The following is a 19007-nucleotide window of genomic DNA, read 5'->3' as shown; positions in this document are numbered from 1 at the left end:
AGAAGGCTTCATTAGAATGCTAACTCATTGAAAAAACAAGCTCAATGAACTCTGTACCATTTCAACAATGATAAATAATCTGTATGTACAAGTGTTGTTTCTTGGCAATTTCCTTAATTTTAAATAAGTGAAAGAAATACTATTTCAAAGTTTCAAATTCAGATTCATTGAACTTTACTTTTTTTTTAAATCGTTATTTTATTAATCTCCTCCTCGTTTGAGTAAACTGTGTGCCTTCAAATCTACATTAATACTTTTAGTAAATTTTTTTTTGGCTGAATAGAGTGGACTGAACATGTTTCCTGTCCGTAATGTGCTTGAAAACAGCATGTATTTGCAAAACTTTGTTATAAAGGGATTATTATTATTTATAATTTGTATCATGCTCCTGCTCATTTCATTACTATGCCATATAAATAAGCTCATTTCATTACTATGTCATATAAATAAACCGAATATAAACATTTTCATTGTCATTACTGATCATATTTTACGCAGGGGTACCTAAGATTTTATACACAATTGAAGGTACCCTGATTGTAATAAGTTTGAGAAACACAGGTATAACTGATTGTTTCTCAACAAATGAGTGGCAGCTCAAAAAAAGAGTAGAGTAGAGCAAAAATTCAAATCGAATATCCATAGACGTAGAAATTCCAGATCGAAGGTTAATTAATTTCTATACGAAATACTGCAAAATTGTATGATTTGAAGGATAATTAAAATGTTTCGTAACATAATGACCATGGGTAAATGTGGGGATAAGTGGGAACCGAAATGAGAACCTCGAGTCGAACTTATCTAGGGTTACGTGGGAATATAGTGATTTAATACTCTTATTTTATTTATATACATACATTGTACATACATATATTATTTGATGATATTCAAATTACATAAGTTGGTAGATATTTCAAAATAAATAATGAATTAATTATCTATTTTTCCATGTGATTGTTCTACTTAGAAACTGATATGCTTCGTGTAAGAGTAGTTCAAGAACGTGTCTTTTCTCAGCTTTCTCTTGATATAATGGATCGTTCTCACTTATCTTATATCGATGACGGAAATAGCTCATGAAGCACTTATCCAAGAGTATTTTGTCATTGAAAGTATTTGTACATCGCATTTTAGGCACACGGAGTAAGTTCATTGCCTTTTCAAAATTCATTTCCTCCTCAAGTTTTTCCACTGATAATCGAGAAACCATATCGTGATTACTATTATTGCTTTGAGAAATATCATTTTGGTCCTTCATGGTCATTAATGATTTATGTAGCTCTTGATTCCATCAAAACTATTTCACAAGTGCTAAATACTATGATAAGTACATTATCCAAACAAAAAATATGTGTAGTAACGTACTTTGCGTTATTATTTTGTTTAATTTACTGTTAAGAAAGCTTTTCTCATACTTTATTATATAGATTCATATGTGATATGAGCATTCGTACTCGCATTGCAATCTATCCTTGCATGTACTGCAAAAAAAGATTACTTGCTTAATATGTGAATAGATAGTTCCACTTCAAATGGCCTATAAATTGTATGAAAGTCGTTGTACATGTAGATTTTTACTTTGAAACTCCAAATTGGATTTTTACTCTTTACAAACAGATAATTAATCGATTCCCTAGATAACTGGGATACCTACACTCAAGATTCACGAGACCTATGTATAACAAGGTACACGTCATTTCTGACATCTGTGATATTAAATATAAATCAAGAGGACATAAGAGCTTTTCTACCTATTCATTCGATTAAATAGAGCCTGTTTACTCTTTCTGAAGTCTTTGGCTAACTTTTGACTGTCTGGATCTCTTTTTCTTCGTTAGAAAGTTATCAAGGGATTCAAGAATTAAGAAGTTTCAGCTTTTCCTTTGTCTTCTACTAATTCTATTAAAATAAATAATTATTGAATGGAACTTTTCGGATTTCGATATTGTTCAACCGCTCTCTACATAGATATAATATATAATTACATATATTATTTTATGTATAATTATGGAGGATGATTCTAGCATCAACCCAACAATGGGTATGAAATGGGAAGGTATCACCTACAACAAGTGGGGGAAGAGGGTTATATCCCAATACAATGTCCTACAAAAGGAATTATAAAGGGACTCGAAAGAGGCCAATAACAAGAAAAATCCTGATACAAAAAGAAGGACTCAAAGCAAGCCCCTAGCATTATGAAATTATGAGGGCCCAACTAATGAAACCCCTCCTTCAAAGAGAACTTATATTCCTCAAATTCCTGCTGAGGATAAAAAAGAAACTTGGCCCAAAAAGAAGTTTCCTTACGCCGACATTGCTAAGGAGGTAAACGAAATTGGCATTATAAGAAGAACGGTGACCCTATTTCAATCATTGAATGGAACAAAGTTATTAAAATACTTGACACAGACTACGTACGTTGTCTGTGCACCAATCAGAGACTTAATTACCAACTATGAAGAGCGTCACTATACGAATAAAAAAGCGGTCATTTACTTATATCATTATGCTTCTGGAAAATATGTATGAAAAAGCATAATTGCAAATACGACCTTGCGACCTCATGGAATGAAGCAGAGCGAATGAGAGAACTCAGAAAAGAGAAAAAATACCTCACGGGTTTCGTTCGTGGGGTGACCGGTAACATTGGAGACAAGGTTCATGCTCGCATTATAGCACAACAATGCAGTACTCTTCAGATTAAAGGAAGGTAGAACTTGCAATATCTGAAATTACTAAAGATGAAGACTGATACACTGGGTTTGGATGGGGTATCGCCAAAGGGGATGCATCAATTTGTCATTCAATGACTTCATTGAATAAAGAGGGTTCTGTTTTTCAAGCAGAGATTTTTGCCATAACACAAGGTATAGAAGCTCTTCTCAAGTACGAAAAAAATACTGAACAAGGTAATAATCATACTCCCAATCAGCAATTACTGTAATCTTTAATCCACTTACTACTAGTAAAGAATTTTTAAAATGTAAAGGAATGAGTGAGAAAAATATACATCTAGAATAGTGCAAAGGACATTCTGACATTACAGGAAATGAATTTGCAGACCATCTTGCGAAGAGGGGTACTGAGAGCAAAAACCAGTTTACTATTGGGACGGCTTTAAGCTACATAAAGAAGGTAATTCATAACTTCTTCTATCAATATTTGTGTGACCTATATAAAAAAAGATCAAAGTATAAAGTATACACATACACTGCTTAATAATTCGAAGCCTATCAAGCTCGGAAGAGAAAAATTGAGACTCATTGTACAAGCCTACACTGGACATGGACCTTTTCTAGCCCACCTAAGCAAATGGAAAGACATGTGTTCAACTTGCAATGTCTGTATGGAAGAACTGCAAAGTGCAAACCATCTCATCAATAGATGCTCCGTCCTATCTTACGAAAGACATCATGCAATTAATGAGGAAAGCGAAGACTTTCTTAATTTAAAATTTATGAAATGTAAAAAAATATTATTGGACAAAATTTTAATGTAACTAGGTTTTAGAATCTGCTGTAGTAGCACAAATACCCCGTTGTGTGGTTGTGTTCGTTGCCTTATATTTGTAAAATTTTATATTTTGTATGTATGGGAAGTAGTAATAAATATTTAACTACACTCAAATTTTTAAATTCTCTTCTGAATCTGTGGTCCAATTTTAACAAATAAAATATTTTTCATTATTAAAAATATTTTTAGTTACTAGTTTTTAAGCCATTAACTAATATTTTGATATTAACTTTCATTTTGTGTCTCATTTGGGATTAACACGCCAACAATAAGCTCTTATCAATCAATAACGAAGCGGCAAGGAGGAGGCACTGTATTTATTCACTTTCTGTCTGTGAGAAAATATTCAAATTTCAAAATCAATTGTAGAAGATTTTGAGGGGGCTCTTAAACGTTGACCTGGTTGTGAGAAGATTTCTTGACTTTGTTGGACCTTGTGTTTGTCCTCCAAGCTCACCGTACTTCAACCCCATTGTGTGGAACACAATTGAACCAACAGATCCCCCTGCAACAAAAAATCAGAAAGGTACGGGATTAATTCCAGAATCTGCCAAGAGAGACTATCATCAAGACCTGTTCCCATTTCTGAGGTCAGATTGAGAGCGTTATTCACCCTAAAGACGATTTTAATTTTTTTATTCAATTTTCATTAGGGATATGTGCTTATTAAAATCACATGGTTAATTCAGGATAAAACCCTTCTTTTTTTTTTAAATAATCATGTTGGTTGTACACCCTGTATAATACATGGAATTCCAGATACTTGGAATAATTATGTAGAATTTTATTTCCACAAGAGGGGAATATAAAAAAAAGGTTGTTTGTTAAAAAAAGAGAAACTTGATTTTTTACTCAATTTCTTCAAAAGGGGAAATTAAGGAAAAACTAGCTAAGCGTGATTATTCCATGATTAATTTATACACACAATATGAAAAGTATTAATTAAAAAAGAGGGTTTACTCCTATATGTATTTAAGTACTCATTTTAATTTAATTAAAGCTTTCGGTAATACCCCGTATTCCCTTGAGTAATTAGGCGTCAGCTAAAATACAAACTTTGCTTTAATAATATAGATTATAACTCTCCAAGAAATCCTCCGTGTTTTCATGATCACACTCACACATAGCTACTCAATACTTATATCAATGTTCTCTCCTCAAGAATTGTATTAAGAGCTTGAGAAGAAAAAAATATATGATGTGATCAAGGGCGCCAGAAGCAGTTTTGGAATGGGAGGGGGGGTCAAAGACCTAAGGGGGCTCACAATATGTTTTTTTATTGACACAAGTAGAACAAGCTCAAGTTACACAACATGAAAGTTATTAATGTTTGTTACACTGAATATGTACCCAAATAGAAGTGTTGTTGTAGGAATTGTATAATTTAACATTTTCCCTACCCTAACAAAATACCAACAATATAGTTTTATAATATAATTATCATAATTAAAATTGCTTTCTAAAACATTACTTTCTGAAACGATTGAGAAAAAAAAAACACGATAACTTTTTAAACTTTCGATCTACATTAGGACACTAAAGAACATTTCAACTTTCTTCATGAGAGAAAATGCGTTTCTTTGTTTTGTGTCAACGTGTGAAATGAACTCATTGACCAGATTTTCATTGTCAATAGAGTATACTCTATCCTTATACATATTGAGAATGAATAGTGAGATAAACTTAGATTGTGACATTGCCCTCTCAGATAGAATTTGAGGCGTACGAGTTCACTGAAAGAGCGTTTTGCCGTTGGTGTTGTAGCGAGATCCACAATATAGAGTATGCAGAGTTTAACAAGCTCCGGGATCATGCTCGTCATATTGGTCTCTGAGATTCAGTCAATGATGTGCTTAACTGTTATTTTTTAGCCCAGAGTATGTCTACCGGTGATATCCCTAATATTCTGAAGAACCCGTAGCTGAGCTTCAAGCCGATATTTATTCAGATTGAATCCAAAGTGGTAGATTACACGCTCGAGTGACTTGGATGGTACCTTATTTGACCATGCAGATAGCAAAAGATCTTCTACTGCAGTAAATATGACTTGCCTTTGAGGGCAGAGAGGCATGATATGAGTCTACAGACAGCCAAGAGCTTCTGCTACAGTCTTAACCATAGAAACTCTCTTTGGGGAATCTCTAAAGAAGTTTATGTTTTCGTCACACTTGTGAGGAAGTTTCTAAGCTTGGGAAAATGCTTGATCATGTCTTGCACAACAAGATTGACTGAATGCATGTGAAGTGTTTTGTTATGATTCTTGGTTCTTCTTTCTGTTGCATAGTTGCAACACCAGTGCCCTTGCCTTGAAACAAAGCGCCTCCGTCAAAACATACTGCATGACAAAGGCTCAGTGGAAGATTGTACCTCACCAAATTATCCTTTATTGTCATGAAAATCGATTCCTCATCGCATTGGTCTAGGGAAGTTTCCCTCTACTACCAAGTTATCCGATGTCGTCAGAACATAGATGTACAGTTGCTCTATTCTTGAGACATCAGCAGTTTCATCTGCCAGTATAGCGAATGGGATGGCATTTATTTCTACAGCTAGCTGACGCATTATCATTAAATACATTGTTTTAAGAATTTCTTCCTGTATTTGATTTGCTGTCTTAGAGGTCTTTCTTTCGAACCATCTATCCTTGATTTTGACTTCTGCACAGTGAACTTAAACTAATGACATGAAATTATTGTTCTGATCACTGTGTCCTCAGATAACTTGTCCTTGAATGGTCAAGTATTTCAATGTAATTGTTATTGTTAGTAGATACTGGGTGTTTTGTTTACTTTCTTCTTGCACATTGGTGTCTAGTTTTATTGCAACATTCTTACCCTTCCAGAGTTTGCTCATCTTGTAGCTCACTCGATGGCCTTCACACTTTTCGTGTTTCAGGAATTTATTGGTAGCATTTTTCCAGCTTATAAAAATATTTTTGCTGAAGCTTTTTTTACATTTGGCACCGTGGTGAACATTTCTCAGTTTAGCTTGTCGGGAAGTAAAGCAAACTGCAGCACCATTTCCGTTATTAGTCTCTCATTCCCCTTCGAGCCATGGGAAATTGGTGCGAGTATTGATTTTTTTTAAATTCACATGTTGGCATATCACTATATTAATTTATTTTGTTCCAAGTATTAATGGTTAAATGTGGGCAAACCACAACATTGTGGCTTATCATACTCTGTACTGATAGGCTATAAAATCTAAAAAAATAATAATTCAGGTTTGGGCCGTGTCAGATCTTCACCTGATTCCACGAAACCAAACTGTGACGGCCGAGTACTACGTAACAAAAATCCTCAGCAAGTCTCTGATGTCAGCTTTGTCTCGTACTGAAGAAACTGGACCTCCTTTGAAGAGGAAAATGTTGTCTGACACATCAAGAGCCATTTTCAGCTGGATAGTGCCCTGTTAACCACTTCAAAAAGGTACAAAAATGGTGTTCAGACAACTGAGATTCTTTCTGGGGCAAAGGCACATGGCCTGCCAACAGTCCTGATTTGTCTCCCATCGAAAATTTGTGAGCCTTGGTCCAGAGGGAACTCAATGAAAATGCGCCAGCCACTTCAGAGGATGAATTATTAAAAAAAAAACTGACAAAAGCTTGCGAAAAAATTTCTCCGGATACTTTAAATAATATGTATGAAGGGATGCCAAAGCGCATAAAAAAATGTATTAAACTTAAAGGTCGTCATATTGGGAAAAAAAGTTTTTCCCCCCAAAAAAATCACTTGTTTAGGTTATTTTATTATTTAATTTTTTTTAAACCACCATCAATTTTTGGATATAGTGTATATAAAGGTCATTATTGAAGGATTGTTTCCAACTTTTTTGTACGCAATACGCCGTATATATCTATAATTTCATTTTCAATTATTTTGAGGATGTATTTAAAAAAATAATAATAATATATTGTATTCATTATGAGTATTATTTGTTAAGAAACAATTCAAAGTATGAAAACTTGGTGCTTGGATTAAAAAAACTTAATCAAGCTTGAAAACGATTTTTTTGCTAAGATTACATATTTATAATGATGAGCTTATTCATATTAATATTTAGATTTAGATATATATATATTAATTTTTTTCAGGCACAGTTTCTGTGCAAGAAGAATGACTAAAAATTCGTTGCTCGTTGCTGGAATACCTGATCCCATTGCGTCTTTACCTTCCACCTATAGCGTTCATGAATTTCATAACTATGGTTATCAAGGAACAGGTGTGTCCCCTGGAGGTCTTCACTTCCATTTAAGTGCTACCATTAATGGTGTTCGTGATATTCCCCTTGTACCATCCATGGGCTCTGCTTCCTCTGGTACTGTTCAAAATAAGCAAAATTTTGTTCTTCATTGGTTGAACAATAAGGAAATGCACTTTACTCAAGAGGCAGAAAAAATAATGCAAGAGTTATTTAAAATTGCAATGGAAAGGGAGGATGTCATTGGAGCCGCTGAGAACAATGATAGTGGATCAAAAATGTCCATCAATAAGTTGAATAAAACCTGTTCATCTGCTTCATTATCTCATGTTCCCTCAGCGACCTCTCTCTCACATTCTGACGTGTCTCAGACAGGATCCGCTCATTCTGGATTCAAATTGTCTGTAAGTCCCTCAGAAGCATTGGATCATTCCATTGAAACTATTCTCAATGAATGGCATCAAAGCTCTGATTTGTTGTATTCGATACACCCTGTAGATGGTAGCCTCTTGGTTTGGATTGCTGATTTCCTTGATGAATATACTCCTGGTGCATTCAGACAAGCCCAGGTTTCGTTTAGTGCAAGGATACCTTGTGCTATTCCATTGGGAGATGCTATGACAATGAGTTCAAATGTGTCTATGTACAATGCTAATACTCTCATTCTCAAAAATATATTCACGGAGGTATTAAAAACCAACGAAGAAGAAGGAAAGAAACAGGCAAGGGGTGATCATGGCATTGAAAGGCATTCAGAGAAGGATGAGGAAATTGAAGGCGATGCAAAAGAAGAAGATAATGAAGAAAAAACTGATCCTGAGGCAGAACCTACAGAACATCATAAAACAAAATCCAAATCCATTCATCGTCGATACAAACCAGCGCCAGTTGTATCTATGATATCAAAACATACGAATGGAACATTAAACTTATGGAATGTTATGTTCGGTGCAAAGTCTAAATTTTCCACATTACTAAATATTTCTCATGCGTCTCGAGCTTCGGGGCATAGATTTCGTGCAAATGGAATATCATGTCACCCTGTTTTGCCATTAGTTCTGACAACTTCACATCACAATAATGTTCAAAGCTGTTCTAATATTTGTCAGAAGGAGGTATGTAATTCAGCGGGAACTTAATTCCAACTATTTTTTTTTATTTTTTTCAAGAATTTTTGTAGTGAATTAATATTATGGAGAGTAGACCCTGTTGGACCTCTCTCAAGGTCTGGAGGTATTTCAGAGCTTGCTAGGATTAATTCCTCAGAGATTTCCGCATTTACAGACGTTGCATGGATACCAACTCTTCTCCCAAGGTATGAACTTCCTAATATGATGTTTTATAGATATTACAAAAAAATATATACACATAACATTTGGATTTTTTTAGTAATATACTTGGAAATATTTCCAATAGCCCAAGTGCAGTTTTTGTGGGTTCAGATGGACATCATCTTAGAATTTATTTGTCAGTTATTGATGCAAGAGCATTACTTGCTGAAATTAATTCTGCTTCTAGAAGAAATAGAATGAAGAAAAATGAAGATTTAATGTCTCATTCATCTGATGATGACTCAACAAATCCAGGAGCTGAGACACTTGATAATTTATCCGATAATTTCAATATTGTGTCAACTCAATCCTCGTCCAAGCCAGGCTGTGTCATTCAACTTAAATCCATTGATGATGCTTCTCATGTGAGTATATTACTTATCTGAGTTTTTTTTTATTAGTAGCTGTGAATTATTTTTGAATAGAATTGGGCCAATACTCTTTTGCTACATGCATTTCAAGGAAAGTTAGCCTTTTCACCGAGCGAATTACATGATAAATCATACTTCTTTACTTCCAAAATGGGAGCTGTTGTTGATCTGGGACAGACTTCAACTGAGTCTACAGCTGGATTTAGTGAACCCTTTTTCGTTCTATTGGTTGAAAAAATGAGTGACTCCAGCGTTATAATGCATATGTGGAGACTTGTAATTTCCTCAGGTGAGGAAAAAAAGAATAGTCATGGATATCATTCTTCTGGTAGTGTGACTCCAGATGCATCTCAACCCTTCAATGAACATCTTGGAGATAGTTGTCATGCTTGTAGTGTTAATGTTCAAACTGAAAAAGTGTGTCGGCAAAAGCTTCCACTGGAAGAGGGAACAACTGTTATTTATGCTGTACCAGCAGTAGGGCATTTATCTTCATCTTCAATATATCCTGCATGTCTTGCACCTTACATTATGGTAACCATTTGTTCTGATAATACTATACGTTTTTGGAGGACCAGGAGTTCTGTTGATAATGAGAGTGATGAAGATAATACCTTTGTATGGGAAGAATGGAGAATGGAAAGCGATGACGGGGATTCAAAAATTGTTATTCCTGGTCGTCCATTGAGTGTGTGCGCAGCCTATTCTGGGAGAATTGCATGTGCTTATCAATCAGGCTCTAGTTTTGTCCGGCCTAATTCTGGAAATGATCAAAACACTAGATATGTTAATCTATGTGTTTGTATATATGAATGTGAATCTACGGGAGGATCTGGATGGATCCTGGAGGACACGATATCTCTTAAAAATATCGAATTGAAGTCTGTTGTACCTCCTCTGAATTTATCAATTTATAATAAAACCCTTCAGAAAGTACAAGAGACCAAGGAACAAATTACTAAGCAATTTGATGAATCCAAAACATTGTTTAAGAAAGGAATGACGTCTGTACCAAGTCTTTCCACTTATGAGGGGGTTCGAAAGTATATTGATAAAATGGGGAACTCTGCTAGTCCACTTGCTCCAAAACAATCTGTGATGTTGGATTGGGTGTCAAATGAAAATGGCGCTCATATTCTGACTATTGCAGTTGGAAATAAAGTTCTTCTATTAACAGAGGTATCATCTGACATTTCGCAAGCAAACATGAAAGCGATGAGTGAAACTAGAACTGTTGCCTCCAATCGACATCTATTACGTAAATCATCGTCCATGAGTTTTCAAACCAATAATGAAGAAATACGTTGGATGCAAATTCGAAGAGTCTTTTTGAAGACAGCTGATGGTCTTAGTCCTACGCCAATGGCAACATCTTGGGTTAGAGATGGACTGTTACTGTGTGGTATGGATAATGAAATAGCAGTATATTCACAATGGCGTAATGATGAAGGGATTTCCACCCCTGATGATGGAAAGGATTTTCAGGACTCAAGGAAGATACAAGATGTCCAAATTATGAATAAAGTTCATGTACTGAGTACCCCTATTTAATAATTTGTGTATAACTGGATATTTCTTTTAGGGATCTACTTCTCGTCCCATTCTAAGTGTTGGATCTTTATCGAATTCCGGGAAATATGCTCAAGCAGATCCAGAAAAAAGAAAAAAAGGTAGGAAATATGTAGTCAATAGTCGTTTTTTATGTCATAGTGATATGCATTAAATTAGATGCATATGTATGTATACTATGCAAAATAATTATTAGATTTATGATAACTGCAAAATTTTGTAGTCAGTTGCCAATTTCACACAAGTAGTGGAATGAATGTAGATTATGCACTGTAAATTCAAGAGAAGTATTAATTGAAAATATCTATCCATTCTTGTATTTACGTAATTTAATTAATATTTTAGGATCGTTCATGCAAATGAGGGGAATAAGAGGGCCCCAGCTTATATATATATATACCGATGTAGGCTCATTAGTCATTCCTACATTTTGTTATTCCATTTGTTTTCTTTGTTCAAACATATACATTGCTAGCAAACAAGCATAATTTCATTTGATATAACAATTTTGTTTCTATTTATTTAAAAGCTTTACTCAACCTATTACATATTAATGATCAACCCAATGTTATTTTCCTTGTTCTTAGTTCTTCTTACAGGTTATTCAGGTATTATTATTATTTTAATTTTTTTTTAAATTTCATATACAGTCATTCAAATGTAACCCTTTCATTTCCAAAAATGTTTCAATACAACTTATCATTTTAATATTATTACAAATGTGATCTTTGTCTCATCCTAAAGGCCCTTTCTATATTTCCTACTCAACTTTCATCGATTTTTACTCCTTTAATAAAGTCTCTCTTATCTATTCCTTGGGCCATTCTTTTATATTATTTTTTTTTTAAATATAGTTTTTCTGAATTATATGCTGTATTTACATTATTCCCTTTAAATTCATAGACTTTCATAGTTACATGAGTAATATCGTAAACAAACTTTTTCTCGAATGACATTTCACCAAACGGAATTTTCGCCGAAGGACCATTTGTCCGAAAAATGATATATTGATGTATACGATTGTATATTTTGATTCAATTTAATTGATAATATGGTAAATAGCTATTGATCAATAAGGGAAGCAAGTAGAAGTTAGAAATTTTATGTACAAGTTTTAATAATACAAAAGAAAAAATATTGATTGTGTCTGCTATCTTCACCAATCATTCGCTCGATACGAGGAATAAAGGGTTTTCAGGCTTTGACTACGTCCGCAAAGGAGACTTTGTTCATGTACTTGATGGTGGAGGCCTTCAAGGAGTCGATGCTGTTGTGTGAATTGGCAGACATTCCTCTCTAACTTCCGCTAAAAGAAGTAATCCGTAGGATTCATATATGAGGAGTTAAAGAGTCAGGTGTAGGGGTATCAAAATGACACCTTCTCATTAAACAAGTTTTGGTTCTTGCGGGCCTTGTGAGAGGGGGTCGAGTCTTCTTGAAAAAGAAACTTGACACCATTGGCCTCAGATTTCATCAAAGGTATCACTTGGTCAAACAGGATTTCACAGTGCCTATCAGCACTCACCTTCTCCTTAAGCTCAAAGAAGGGGGGAGGTCACTATGCTGGTCAGAAACTTGATTTTAAAGACGTGAGGGACATTAGTTCTCTCGGCGGCCAATAACCATCTGTCGTTCTTAATGGTTTGGGATCTGTCGACAGTTCATTGTTTCTTATCAGAATAAAAGATGATTCAGTCACAATAGGACTTCAAATAGAACAGTAATTTTCTTTAGTTTGCAGTAAATATGGCTTTCATATTTTTTGATAGGATATGTCTTTAGTAGATGCGGTATGACTTCATCCTTAGGACAGTGTTTATGGCCCTGGAGACTGCTGCTAACATGACGCTTTTTGGCAAGGGCGTTAATCGGAGTCCCAGGGAACGACTTCAAGGGACGTTTTACGCCTACGAGGAATATGGTAGTGCGTTTTTTATCACTCTGAGACTTGTGGGCTTTTATCTGATATGCCCCCCGCTCATTTTAGCTGTTGTAGACATCTTAGATTGTCGTTTTTGGAAATCTGAGCATATTTTTAATGTAGCTGGCCGTACCCCGCACATGCAAAATCGATATTAGTGATCCTCCCGATCTCCTACATCGTAAATACTTGCTTTGAATTAAAAGTTGTGCAACTAACTTAAAACTAAGGCTCAACATCTCACTTTAAAATTGAAATAATCGAGTTAAATGCTTCCCTTATTGTTCAACATTTAGTTAAAATTGGTCCAGATTTACGTGAACGACCCTGTTCTATATATGACATATAGTTTAATGAATTATTGTTATTTTGCAGAAAATATTTTTTGATCAATTATATTCATTAATGGTCATTCTATAAACACAAAACATTAGTTCGAATCTTTACTGTTGTAGTTCTTTAAGTAATAAATAAACACGAACACGATTCGAATGGAAGAAGTGATAATAACTTCCCCGTTATCAATTAATTATCCTTCACAAGTATAATATCAGGCAAGAAAAGTGATTTCCATTTCTTTATGGTCTATAATTTGTAAGAAAAAGCACGAGGTAATAAGAGACGTAAGCGAAGAAATCTATAAAACACAGTACAGTTGGAGCAATCTGGAATCGGAATAGAAAAAAGAGAACAATGGTCTTCGTCTCTTCATGCCCGTTATTTTTTGTACGAAGAGTACGAAAGAGTCAGCATTACGTAGTCTCTTAAGGGACTCGAATCCAAAGAGTTGTATATCTAGAACTGTGAATTATATGTTCGATATTATTCTTGTTTGTTAAATTTTCCTATATTTCTTGTCCGAAATGTCACAAATTGTCCCTCGGCAAAAATGTTTTCGGTCAATTGTCCTTGAACCGAGTGACATATCTACTAGGGTGTTTCATTTCCCCAAAAATTGTCTTTGAATGGGATCCCGGTAAACATATTTTTATATTACGGAATTCCGTAAAATACTGTAAATTTTTTATAATTTAAGAAGAAATACTTTTACCCATATATTATTATCAATTCTTATTTTTATCACTAATAGTACGTGGTTTTTTAACATAACCCCCTTAAGTCCTGTTGTTGTTTTTTCATTTTTGTAACCCGATCTGTTAAGTAATTTATGAAATCATTCAATTTCCCGTAGTTGTAAAAACCCCATAAATAACGGGAAAACGGGATCCCAGGAGAAACACCCTAATAATGTAATTATAAAGTAGACGCCCTATCGTATAATTTAATATAGTCCCTGGGGCCTGAATATGAATAATTTATTCTATGTTTTAAGCTAGCCTTCCCTTCAGGTTGGATAAAAGAGATTTTGAACATATTGTATTTTATTGATGCAACAAGTATAATAGAATGAATGTATGTTCTTATTGTTTATATTTGTGTCAGTTAAGAACCTTATCATTGCATGCATTATTTTCTACATATGTTTATTTTTCCAATTTATCTACTACTACCTTCGTACTTTTTGAGAGAAATGGGACTAACTTAGCTTTGTATTCATTATTAATGTCCATGTTTCTGTTTGCATCATTTATGAGGGCCGTTAAGACAAAAGCAAGCTATGATAAATTTTCTCAAAATGACTCAGAATTACATTTGCATTCTTCAACCAATTAATTAGTTGATAATTTATCAAATTATCTTCCATTTCTATTAATAAATTATAATTCCGATTATTCCCTCTGTATAAATTGTTCTTGAAGATTGCAAAAAATTCCTGGTCCTACTTAAAGAAACAAAATATGATAATTTATACTTGAAATGATATAATATTTGACCTAAATAAAGTCTCACAAATCAAATGAAGGTTCTTAATCAGTTGTTTTTGAACTTTTTATCCCATGGGGCATATATGAGACAATGAACAAAAAATTTGGTCATCTTCTATATTAATAAAGAAAAATTAGTCTGTCTGTTTGTCGACGCCTACTAACTCCGAACAATACCGTGTACACCCGCTAGTTTCAAAAGAATAATACAAATGCAAATTTTACTATGCACCTGAATATTCTCTGGAGTGCACTATTACAATAAGCCTATCAATTTGAGAAACAAAAGTACATAGGTTTTCTACATTTTTAACTGTGAGTGGACTATTTGCCGAAAAATACTATATAATATTTAAATTGATGTATGACAATAGTAAACTTCAAGTTTGATCACGTAATTTACCTGTTGACATGAAAAATATTAGAATATTATATTGCTCTTAAATAAATACTCAATCGGCGAATTGTCTAAGAACCATTTTTAACATCTTGTGTTCTATCATTATGTCACAACGAAACAAACTAAGTGTTCGTTTAGAAATGGTATAATATTTATAATAACTTAGATATTTGATTTGCTTTGTATATTCGTGTATTTTTTTTTTTTTACAGGAATCCTAGAGAAAAAGCTCTGGGGCACACCAGCAGAGGCGTCTGCAGTATTATAAATATATGAATATATATTATTTTATTTTTGGGTTGGGGGGCGTTGTCCTTTTAATTTTTTGCAAAAAATTAAATTTTTTGTTCCACTACATTATTATTTTTAGGAAATAAATCCTAAAAAAATTTTTTCATACCTTATTTTTTCGTGATTTTTTTTTCTTTCAAGACGATAATTTTTCAAAAATTCCTTTGTTGGGTGGTTTATATTTATTATAAAGTAAAGAAATAAATTGAACATTATTCTTAATTTTTGTTTAAGATTGCTTTTGTTTTGACGCACCACATATTAAGTGTACTTTGACATCTCAGTTGCACGTTAGAATTTTGATATATGACCAATACTTTTTATAAATTTTTCCTTTGTACATGTCTATTGGCACATATTTATGTACTTCCATAAAATGTATGCATTTTTGTATCTGGAATCTATATAACTACATAATAGTGTTGAAACTCAGTCCGATACCGATTTTTTTTTTTTTTTTTCTGGTTCGTTCTTAAGGGATTTTTTCTAGACCGAACTGGACAAATATTTTGGTTCAGACAGTAATCTGAAACTGTACATCGAAATTTAAATTTTAGACCGAAATTTCCTTTACTGAAAGAAACTTCATTTTTTGTGGGACCGATCGAGACCGCTTTTTTTGTAGAGCGAATTTTACTAGAAGACATTTCCGGACCGAAATTGGATGGAATTAAATCAGTCTAGGATTTTCAGACCGATCTGAGACTGTTAAAGTTTTAACAGTTTTTTGGTTTTTTTTAGAAAGTCTACGGTCTGAATTTCCGTCTTGACCAAAACATCGGTTAAAACCAAATGAGGGAAAAAATTGGTCTGGAACCGAGTCTCAATATTAACCCAACACTACTATTTATCTTTGAATTTCAAACTCCCTAAGTCGTTACAAAAGTTATACTATGTGTGTAGGTACTTTGTAAGTGATTCGTTCATAATCTCTGGAAGAATATTATATGTATCGCCGGATATTTTATATGCAATTATTACTTAAAATGCATAAGTTTAACAACGACTGAATGAAATATTATGTACATAAGTAATTGTTGAGCAGAACAATATTGAAATCTGATACCTTGCGAATTTTGTAATTTTACTTACCTGTTGCAGGAAATTATAATAAAACACATAATGACAGGGCCAATTATTATTTGTTCTTCTAAGTTTACACAATTAGCTGTTTGTGTGAGTACAAAATGTGCGTAAATCTGATTTGATATAACATTATTGAGATATTTCTAAATTTTAATAGTGCCATTCGAAATAATTGCATGCAGAATTAGGAAATTTGTGAGGAATAAAATACTTATTTCTTTCATTACTTTTCAATAAAAACTTTCCATTGGTAGTGATTTTTTTTTTTTCATTGTTGCTTTAGTGCCAATAAATCTAGATTAGAGCGGTTTATTTTTATTTTATCAATAAAGGATTAGTCGTGCTATTGTTAAAAACAATTTTGATAAATATTTTGTTTACTTATAAAAATATTAAAAAAGTTATTTTCATAACTCAAGATGGGGGAGTAAGGTAAATAAATTTTCAACATGTATTTTGATCGGTTCTAAAACACTTTGGCGCAAGAAATAATAAATATATTTTATCATGGTTCATCCTGCAGTACTATGTAATTATCTACTAGACTAATGACAAACACTTCTTGATAGTTATAGTGTCAACGGACCTTGGGATTGAGTAGTGTCAATCAGAACTTTACCAGGTACATAGGAGCTCCAACACATTCAATCCAAAGGATTTATTTATCCGCATCATTGATTGATTTATCATTCTTTACACATTTTTTATATTTCTAATTAATTTATGTATTGGACGGTTTTTTATTTTGTTGAAATGTTCCGAAATCCGTTTATTTTGATAAAAAATACAATTGGCAAAGTTTGATTAAAATTGGACAATGTTTAGAGTGACTTCTTTCTCGATTATCGTGAAAAAGGTTCACAATATAGCTTTTTTGTTTTATTATTTTTTCAAGATGACTTAATTTACTCTAAGAAATATTGATGGTGTTTTAAGAAGTGAATAACAGTTCAAAATAGTTGAAAAGAAAACTAATACTTTTGTGCGATATGGATATTTTTCCTTCTTTTAAACTACAAAACATGAAAAATATTTAATATAATATTTTCATTTTGTTAAATTGTTAAAATCTTAGAGTGACAATTATTTTTTTTTTATTTAAAAAATATAATTGGTAAATTGAATGTCAAATTGAGCTATGTTTAGAGGTAGCTCAATTGCTTTAAAAATTGATATTTTATTAATAAAAAAAAGATTCTATACTCAATTATCATCATATTTTTGTTTTGTTTTTGTTTTGTGCGACCCATATTTTAATAGTTTATAAATTTTTTAACAGAAGATAATTTATGTCATAAAAATAATAATTTCTACTCTATGAAGCGTTATTGTACAATATACAAATTAATAAATTGTTATCTTTTTTTTCTGAGTAATATGTCTGAAATACTAAGGTAGACTGGATACATATTTTATTTTATTTATTCAGGATAGATCTTTTGATGCTCTTCAACGACTTGTAATAATAATTAAAGCTGCAATTCGTCAGTTGTTAACGATCCACTATATTATTTAATGAGTGCCACTCCTCGTTCTGCTTGGTCAGTGGTAAAAAAATAAAATTCATAGATCCTTGTCGTTTATCCAGAGTGTGACATGCTATTTCATAATATACTATTCCAGGTTTATAATTAGTGTTGTTTGCCACCATTGTTGAAATCATTTAAAGTGTAAAATATCGGGAGAAGAGGAATCTCCCATGCATGTTTTTTTCCTAAAAACTTGATATTTCTTTAATAGTAGTATTTGAGGATTCCTGAATACATACTCTTTTTAATTCAAAATGATGATAAATGAAAAATCACAAAGCCATTCGTGATAAAGGTAATTTATTTCAATTTTACTCAATTTGGTAACAAATAAGGCATTTAAATATAACTTACCTAGGGATTGTGTTGATTTTTCCATAGTGTCTGTCTTTGCACTTCGATATTTACAATATTTATAATTTTACATACCTTTTTCTTAATTAAAAATATTTCAGAAATATATCTCCTTTCTGTCTTTGTTCAAATTAGCATCCATGGTATTTAACTTTTAAGGCAACTACAAAGTATTGCATAGTATTATTTTTTACTAAATATTTGTCAACTATTATAATTAATAATTGTAGTACGAGATTAGTTCTATACAGAATTGATTTAAATTGTAAACAAAAGTACTCCAGATGTGCATATGAGTAATGAGGCTTCATAGAGAGGGATTTTAAATTTGGGACACCTATGAAGGACCGATAAATTCGACTGATTTTATGTCCCATATTATGGACCAACAAAACCAAAACAAAGAATCTTGTTTTGGACGAGGAAAATGGGGAAAATTCACAAAACATTGCACGCAACACGTTATGTGTATTAGTTTTCTCTTCAACTATTTTTTTCTCAGAACAACATCAATATTTCTTAAAGTAAATCAGTCATTTTGAAAAAATAATTAAACAAAAAATCTGTATCGTGAATGTTTTCATGATAATCGAGAAAGAAGTCATTTAAAAAA

General features: G+C 32.8%; 1 protein-coding gene across 16 annotated transcripts in view; it reads left to right on the top strand.

Annotated features, from left to right (window-relative positions):
• Positions 1–19007, top strand: part of Rbcn-3A (rabconnectin-3 alpha) — a 42663-nt gene that overhangs the window by 10640 nt on the left and 13016 nt on the right. For 14 of the 16 annotated variants that reach the window (XR_011779749.1, XR_011779750.1, XR_011779751.1 and 11 more), the window contains exons 5-10: positions 7610–8831; positions 8886–9031; positions 9106–9412; positions 9473–10948; positions 11001–11088; positions 11575–11595. Coding sequence is in view for 12 of the 16 variants with exons in the window: in XM_071887757.1 (XP_071743858.1) it covers positions 7610–8831; positions 8886–9031; positions 9106–9412; positions 9473–10948; positions 11001–11088; positions 11575–11595 (3260 nt within the window). In the remaining 4 variants the exon portion in view is untranslated. The remainder of the gene's footprint in view (positions 1–7609; positions 8832–8885; positions 9032–9105; positions 9413–9472; positions 10949–11000; positions 11089–11574; positions 11596–19007) is intronic. The other 2 variants (XM_071887755.1, XM_071887753.1) reach the window with 1 other exon arrangement.

This window comes from Lepeophtheirus salmonis, chromosome 4 (genome assembly GCF_016086655.4).
Source record: "Lepeophtheirus salmonis chromosome 4, UVic_Lsal_1.4, whole genome shotgun sequence".
NCBI classification, from domain to species: Eukaryota; Metazoa; Arthropoda; class Copepoda; order Siphonostomatoida; family Caligidae; genus Lepeophtheirus; species Lepeophtheirus salmonis.
The sequence above is the reverse complement of the archived record's forward strand: the minus strand, read 5'-3'. Positions and strand labels throughout refer to the sequence as shown.